This window comes from Molothrus ater, chromosome 12, assembly GCF_012460135.2.
Source record: "Molothrus ater isolate BHLD 08-10-18 breed brown headed cowbird chromosome 12, BPBGC_Mater_1.1, whole genome shotgun sequence".
Classification (NCBI taxonomy): Eukaryota; Metazoa; Chordata; class Aves; order Passeriformes; family Icteridae; genus Molothrus; species Molothrus ater.
In genome coordinates, this window is record NC_050489.2 from 11,908,392 (window position 1) to 11,916,412 (window position 8,021).

The 8,021-nt window shown below is 39.7% G+C and overlaps 1 protein-coding gene across 1 annotated transcript; it reads right to left on the minus strand.

The window, feature by feature from the left end:
* Nucleotides 1–324: 324 nt before the first annotated feature.
* On the minus strand, nucleotides 325–7,363 carry LOC118691247 (dipeptidase 2-like). Its single transcript, XM_054516157.1, has 9 exons — nucleotides 7,350–7,363; nucleotides 6,745–6,848; nucleotides 6,285–6,426; nucleotides 5,769–5,838; nucleotides 5,104–5,280; nucleotides 4,512–4,599; nucleotides 3,847–3,922; nucleotides 2,080–2,215; nucleotides 325–841 (listed from the first exon to the last, which is right to left on the minus strand). Exons 1-9 carry the CDS (start codon nucleotides 7,361–7,363, stop codon nucleotides 656–658), a joined length of 993 nt encoding a protein of 330 aa, XP_054372132.1. The 3' UTR covers nucleotides 325–655.
* Between the last annotated feature and the right edge of the window lie 658 nt (nucleotides 7,364–8,021).

The following is an 8,021-nucleotide window of genomic DNA, read 5'->3' on the forward strand; positions in this document are numbered from 1 at the left end:
CCTCTACCCTTCAGTAATTGTCCAGTTGCCCACTGTCCCTGGTCAGGGTTCAAGAACAGGAGTTTAGTACCTGCAGGATGGGTCTCTAAAGCTAGTTGTAGGCATGCAGTTCAAGCTGGAATAGGCTTGTCATCTTAAAAAACAAAAGAAAACCCCAAGCAAACCAAAAAAGCACTTTTCTCCATATGGCAGGGGATGGTCTTCTCTGGGTAAGCCATCAAATATCGATGGAAGTTGTATGATTTAACAAGAAGCAATATTTGAAACTTGGCAAGAAGCAATATTTGAACTTGGCACAGATGTCTTAATCATAATCTCTAGTTCCTGTGTGAAACTGCTGGTTCTGGACTCCAGTCTTTATTCCACAATATGAGTACCAAAACCATGCATTGAGTATTACAGAATTTATTCTTTAAATGTGAATATTTTCCGTTAACAATGTTGGTCCTGGTCCAGCCAAGGTGATACAGAATTTATCAGTTGAAATTCTAAACACTTTTGCTACATCATTTATAATTTACATGACTTTTCTAATATGCAGATGAATTTATAGAAATCATGCTTAAAATTTATTATAGTCTTCTGCTAACAAATCACAGAAAGATAAGTAGCTGCATTGCAGAGTATTCAAAAAATCTCTCTAGGCTCCATAATCTTATGATACAAAATACAGCATTAAAGATGATACAAGTGTCAGACTGATAGGTTGTGCCACAGAAGGAAATCCAAAGGACTTGGATGGCTGAGGCCGAGGCTTATGTAGGTCTAGGCGACAGGAATGTTTTGCTTCTTGCAGAATTTCACTTTCACCTACGCCCATGACTTCAAAAGTGTTCCGCACCTACAAAAATTCAAAAGGTTGTCCCTGAAAGCCAGACTGGCACAACAGCAAAAAGCTTTATGCAGCTAGCAAATTCAATGCTATTTACCCAACTCAAGCTTGCAAAACATCTGAGTGTGAGGAAATCAATATCATTATTCTGCTGTTTGCATTCCTATGAAGCACTTCCCAGAATTCAGCACATTACAGGCAAGAGTCACAGGTCTGGCTGCTCTTTGTCTTGGCTCTCTCCACATATGGAGAAAACAAACTCATGAACTCTCTTCCCTGAAAGGAGCTCTCAAGAGCTTCTCACTCTCAAGACAGAACTTCAACATCTCTAATTTAGAAGGGAAAAACATTACTAAATCCCACAGATAGGTTAAGAGTGTCAATTTGAGCCTCTTCATAATGTCAGTCTGCCACACAATGAGGTCAGCATTATGGAGATATTTTGGCTGGTTAACTGGAATAATTCAAATTTCACTAATTTCAGTTCATCCAACATGCCCGAAAAAGACAAGTGGCAGAAAGGTCACTGTGAAATATCTGTTGTCTATAAGGCTTTGTGTGTAATATCTACTTACCTATCCCTGTCAATAAAAGTAGGAGGCAAGCAGTCTGGAAGTTTCAGCAGAGGCATTTGTAAAAGTTACCATTGAGGGGGCCCTACACTTATCCAGTCTCCTTCCCTCCTGTCCTCCCTCATCCTTCTGGATTAAAATTTACAATTTATACTTAAAGCTCATTGAGATTTAGTTGTTATGTTTATGGCTTGTTAGTGGCATGGCCATGGCAGAAGCCTTTTGAACAGCAGCCCAATCCCATGACAAGAATTAAATTGATTTGTAGGAGTCAACATTCCTTGCTGCCCCAGCGAACACAGCCAGACTGTGATGCTGGTACATCCACAGCTTCTCCAAACCATGAAGTGATTCCATTTAGAAGTCACTGATGTGTGTTTATCAGATTACTGCAGAGAGAAAAACTTGCAAAGAGCTTTGTCTGCTCTCTCTCGTTTTCCTTTATGCTGCTAACGCTCTCTTGCCATCTTGGTTTCTTTCCCAGCGTTTGGATTTACTGAATTAGTTGCTTACATTCCCTCTCTCATTGAACAAAAAAACCTCTCCAAAACAAAACACATAAAATGGGGAAAAAAACCAAAGAAAAAAACCCACCCAAAAATACGCAGCAAAACACCAACAGTTCATCTTTCCCTCTTGGAAAGGATCAAGATTCAGTTTGGATTTTAATCTTACATTTTCTACTTCCCTGAAGACACGGAGAAAGTTCTCCCTTAAGACTCCTTTCAGTTCAGTTTCATTCCATCCTCTTCTAAGAAGTTCCTCTATCAAAGAAGGGTATTTAGAGACATCTTCCAATCCCTCAGGAAAGCTGTTGGCAAGAATCACACAAGAACATTCAACACACATCACTGACAAATTGGAGAAAAAGGATTTTAATAAGTCTTTTGCACATATTGACTTTTGAAGTGAGCTGACTTTGGACCAATTCTTCCTCTGGGAATTCAGCTGACAAACAGAAACAGGACTGGGACACAGCAAAAATGTTTTTCTTCACATAGGACCCAATAAACAGAACACAACTGGAATGAAGATGCACTTCTATAGAGGCAAAATGAGAGCATAGGAGGATATAAGAACAAAAGGGGAAAAAATAACCAGAAATTCATGTATATGGTAATCCACACTTTCCATCAAAACTTCAGAGCAAGAGGAAACAGCTGGATCACAGATGAAGTTGGGGCAATCCACTCGTGTAACTGAGAACAAAAGGAAACCTACAAACACATGACGAGCTCTGGAGTTGCAGACAATTTTGTGAACTCTGTTGTTTACAAACTATTTACAAAAACATACCCCAATTAGAATAATAATATTAGTTTGAATTAAGCCAATTGTTTAGGCAGTGGAAAGAAACCTATTCAGAGCCCTCTACTGAAGAAATTACAAAAAGGCAAAACTGATCTATGGCTTGTGCTAATTCTTGTCAGAATAAAAAGAATTTAGAAGTAAAAAGGCTGCAAAACTTGCATCAAACAGCTCTTTTAAATTGTATTTCCATGAGACTTTGATGTTTGCTTTGAGACAACTAACATTTCTGTTACTCTTCTGTCCCATGAAGGTCTGGTGATAAGCATATCTCAAAAAATCTGTGGCAGTACTAGCAGGAATTAGGACCTTAGCAACTCTACCACCAATTTAACTGATGGTCTCTGAGAAAGTCATGATAAAATGTGTCTTTTTGTTGCAAACTGTGTTTTCATTTTGAACATAACCATTTCAGAGCTATGATATCATGGCAGCTGACACAACAGGTTTGTGTTTGTACTTTACAGATGAGGGCCTGACTCTGACTTTCATTCCCAAGCAGGCCTGACTCCAGGAGAAAAAGAAAAAAGAAAAAGGAGGTAAGGATTTAACAGAAAGATAAAAAGAAAAAAAAGTTTAAGGTTACAGCAGCAAATGCCACCCAATCTGCATTTGTTTCCTGAGCTGTAAGTGCAGTGGTCCAGGAGTGAGGAGAGGTTTTGTGGTAGGCTGCTCACCAGGCTCTCTCTGCTTGCTTCAAACACTTCCCAAAAGCAGGAGTGGTTTCCTAGCACCAAACTCTTTGGGCTTTCCCCAAGGAGAGTGGAGGAAAGAGTTTTGCAGCTTCTCTCTAGACTGAACCATTTACCATATAAAGGTTGAGGCAGCTTTTCTGCCATTCGTCAGTGGCTTTTGGAGAAAAACAGCCTCTATCACTGGTTTTGTGTGCCCAAATCACCACCTAGAACACATGGCTTCAGAGTTCAGAGGGCATGAGGATCCATCTGTAGCACTGCTTCATGCAGTTCTAAAAAAGAATTATTGTGCCCCTCTTTGATAAAACTTTGGTTAGTGCTCATTACAAGACAATCTGATACCACTTTTTTTTTAGTCTGCCTTCTTTTTTACCCTTAAATGAACCAAAACCCACATAATTTAAGGAGCAGATGTCAACGTTTGTACAACTTTACTCACCGTTCCACTCCATCATAGTCAGCACCAATTCCTATTGATTCTGAGCCTGCAATTTTCTTTATATGGTCAAAATGATCTGAAAGAAAATATCAAGGAAAAAAACATCTAAGCACCTAGCAAAAAAAGAAATATTACAGTTCACATATATTGGCACTGGGTTAACAGCTCTCCTTAATCGTGGGTTCTTGATCAAATCCTTTTTTAAAAAGTCCAAAGACACCCCATCAGGCAGCAACCTTCAAAATAACAGCTACACTGATGAAATGCAAATGAGGAAAGAGACCTGATCATCACAAGGCATTCATTCCTAACAAGCAGCCCAATTATACCAATAGAATTTTCATTATCCATTACACAGCTATGCTTCCCACTCTTAATTACATAGGCTTAAGGTGCTTTCCAGAAAGTAACAACTACTTTGGGATTAATGGTTGCTGGCTCTGTTTGTGAGCATCGTGTCCTCCAGCTACACACACATCTTGTACCTCTTGTTATTGTTTAATGAGTATTAGCTCAGAAAGTACCTAGAGCTGGGCTAAGGTGTGGATGGAATAAACAAGCAGTGTAATTTACACAGCCTTGAAAACGATGCATGCCCCAGGATATTCACAGAATTTATACAAATTTGTAGAACCCATAAAAACTAAAGTATGCAAACATCAAACCTGCAAGGGTAGAAATATTAACAACTTTTCTGCCACAGGCCAGTACATCTGCATTGAAAGTCACCATGATAATTCCCTTGTTCTTTTTCTGAAAGATATAAAGAGACAGGTGATGCGTGAACACTCGTGCCCTGCAAACTTCGTGGGCATCTTATGTAGAATCTTCTACACCCATCCACCAGTGAGAACAGCAACACTAAGTCAAAGTTCAGAAGGCAACACAAGGCTTTGCCTCTCTGTCCTTTCCCCTGGGTTCATTTTACTTTCATGTAGGCAGAATCAGCAGAAGTGCAGCGACTACATCAAACAAACAACCGGAATTTCAAAGTATTTGCAAACACTTCATTTTTGTAGTCAAAGGCTAAACACAACCCAAAGAAAATGCCTCAGAAGCAATTGTAAGCTGCTGCTCAAGGATCTGCTTCTAAATCAAATTCAGGGATGAGGAGGTGGAAAGTAAACATCATGATTTGAATGCACGTTTGCTGCAGCCCATGCAAACATTGCCATTAAAAAGAAAAAACAAAACCCCCGAGAAGTAAAGCCAACAAATTCCTTCCTCCAAAAACAAACCCAAGAACATATCACTCACCAGTTGTTGGAGGATATCATCAGGAACATTTCTTGAGTGTTTACAAACAGAAAATGCTGCCGAGTGGCTGAGAATTACTGGTGCTTTTGAGATGTTGAGTGCAGCTTTTACAGTGGAGTATGAGGTGTGAGATAAATCTATCAGCATACCCAGGCGATTCATCTCCTTTACCACTTCCTAAAACAGATGTACAGACAACAGTGTCAGTATTAAGTTTCCTGAAAGGAAGCTGATCGGCTGGTATATGGAAACAGATTAATTCTGCAGTTGTCAGCTAGTCACAAACATGCTGTGCCTGTATTGGTTGCTAGGTACCTATTGATTCATTAGTGATTTATTCACTCAAAATTAGCCAGCTTGCTCAAAACTTAGAAAACTTAATCAATCTAAAATAAGTCATTGGAAGTGTTATTCACATCTTACTGCTTGCACATATGAATTCATACATCTAATCTGTATTTAAACAATTGTAATTAAATCTAACACTTCTTTTACCCTAAGAAGCATCACAGGGAATTTGGTTTGACTAAATCCTGGTCACCTCCTAACTATCAAGAACTTCCAGTAATTAATTTTTGATGTCAGTTTGCTTTTGAGAAGATAAGGCCAGAAGTTGTTAGTTGCATGACAGATTGCCCCGATTAGCATTTGAAAGAGATCCTTACTTGGCCAAATGCAGTCAGACCAATAACACTAGGATAAAAGTTGTGTATTCCTTTAGATGATGATTCAGACCTTAAAAAGGGGAGTGAGGGAGAAGAAACATTTTATTATTCTGGAGAATACAGTATCAGCAGCTGAGAACTCTTGTGCTACACAAGACAAAAATTACAATGTCACATAGCCCCACAAATGTGGGGATAATGAGCTACATAATAGGAATCTTGTTCAGGTGGTGCTTTTTATGTTCATAACTGCTTTGAGGTTCACTAGTGTTGATTTTTGTGAAGGAATTTAAGACAGAGTGTCAAGTGCCTGAGTTATGATCATAATAAGCACTACATAATGGATGTAGTCTCCCACCGTATACATAGAAAACTATTTATCCCCAAAACCTATCACCTTGAATTGGTTCAAAGTCTTTCACAGGATAAGTTTATGTCTGAATCCATAGTTCTCCCATCATGCAGCTGCCACTCTTTTGCATTAGACAGTCACACAAAAATATGCACAATAGTTACCAAGGAGTGTTGCAGGTGTGTGTTAGAGTCATGTAACGAACACCCAAGTCATAGTACATCCTCAGTGCTGCCAGGCTGCTGTCAATGGAATGGCCACCTTCTATTCCAATCAAACATGCAATCCTTCTACTGTCAGAGATACCTGGAAAACACAGAGGGAGATGATTCCAAAGTAATTCCATGACAGATAAGAAGCCAGCAGTACCAAGCAGCAAATGTCTGTGTAAATTGCAGGCAATAATAAAGACATTTTCATGGAATTGGAGCTTACAGAGTACATGTTTATATGGCAAATTTTTTCATGACTGTAATGGACCAGGGGTGTGCACAGTCAATGGCTGTGGTTCAGAGGAATGTTGAAGTTACTCTTTAAAGCAGGACAACTTGTCTGCTTGCGTCTCTCTGAACACACCTCCTGCAATCACATTTTAAAAAATTCCTTTACAAGAAGGAGCTTCACCTTGGGAAGTCATCACAAGTTCCAGCTCTTCGTAGCTGTTACACATCCTCTTGACAACATCAATTTGCTCTAAGGTCAGGCGCACAGCATCCTTGTTCTGAGCGCTGCAAAGAACATACACTGACCAAAACTGAAAGAGACATTGACAGGTGAACCAGGTAACTTGTCTTTTGACTTGGAAACTTTCATTTGCTCATAGTTCAGGAGCACAGACCAAAATAACTTCCTGCAGTTAACAAGGGAGTTGCCACTACAGCTTTTACTCTGAAGAAAGAGTTATGTTGCAAGGCAAAAGCACCCACTCCAGACAAAAAAGCACCCACTCCAAATTAAGGCCTCCTGATACACTCAGCTACTCCACAGTACATGCAGGAAAGCAGGTATAAGCTTCCTTTAATTTATATATCACAATACATATGCTGCTGTTTTGACTAAGAGTACCTGAATTATAAAACCCAAACTTTTGAAACACAACTTTCGTGAGTGTCTGTGGCTTTTCAGTTCTATTATTTTTTTCTTTTTCAACATAAAGAACCAAAATCAGGGCTAGGAAGGAAGCAAATGTAGAAATATGTTCTGAGCCCCACCACTACAGCAGTACATACCTGAGCTCCCACATAACCAGCCTGAAGTTTTGCAAGGTTTGTGTGGGTCCTGTTGAGGTCTCTTAAGTTGACTCCACTGATTTTATTTTGGTAAAGTATTCTCAGCTGCAGTACAAAGTCATTGTGGCTAGAATGGAAAAAAAAAACAGGGCTTGTGATAGAAATAAGTCGTTCCCTTTCTAACCCAAGTGTAATTTCTTCGACTGTTTGGAGTCCCTTAGAACATTAATTGCCAATAATCCTTCCAGCAATAGATGCCTAAAAGTCTCTCTTCTTTTCTGCCTTTTCTGCTTCTCCCCCCATTCCACCAGTGATCAGCTTGGGGCTGTACAATAAATTGGGAGTGGACACAGCTGAAACAGATGACCCCAGCTGGCCAAAGGACATTCCAGACCATATGCTCAGCATATAATATTTGGGAGAAGAAGGAAGGCAGGGGACATTCAGAATCCTGATGTTTATCTTTCTAAGAAAATGTTATGTATGATGGAGCCTTGCTTCCTGGGGATGACTGAGCGCCTCGGTCGTGGGAAGAATTAATGCCTTGTCTTGCTTTGTTTGTGCATAGCTTTTGCTTTCCTTATTAAGCTGTCTGTGTCTCAACTCACAAGTTTTCTCACTTTTCTGACCCTCTCCCTCATCCCACCAGAGGGACAAGTGAGCAAGGGCTGT

Coding starts and splice junctions, on each gene's coding strand:
- LOC118691247 (XM_054516157.1), bottom strand. Junction 5,281..5,768: donor GTCTGACTGCATTTGGCCAA/GTAAGGATCTCT, acceptor CATCTGTTTTAG/GAAGTGGTAAAGGAGATGAA. Junction 4,600..5,103: donor ATGATATCCTCCAACAACTG/GTGAGTGATATG, acceptor TATATCTTTCAG/AAAAAGAACAAGGGAATTAT.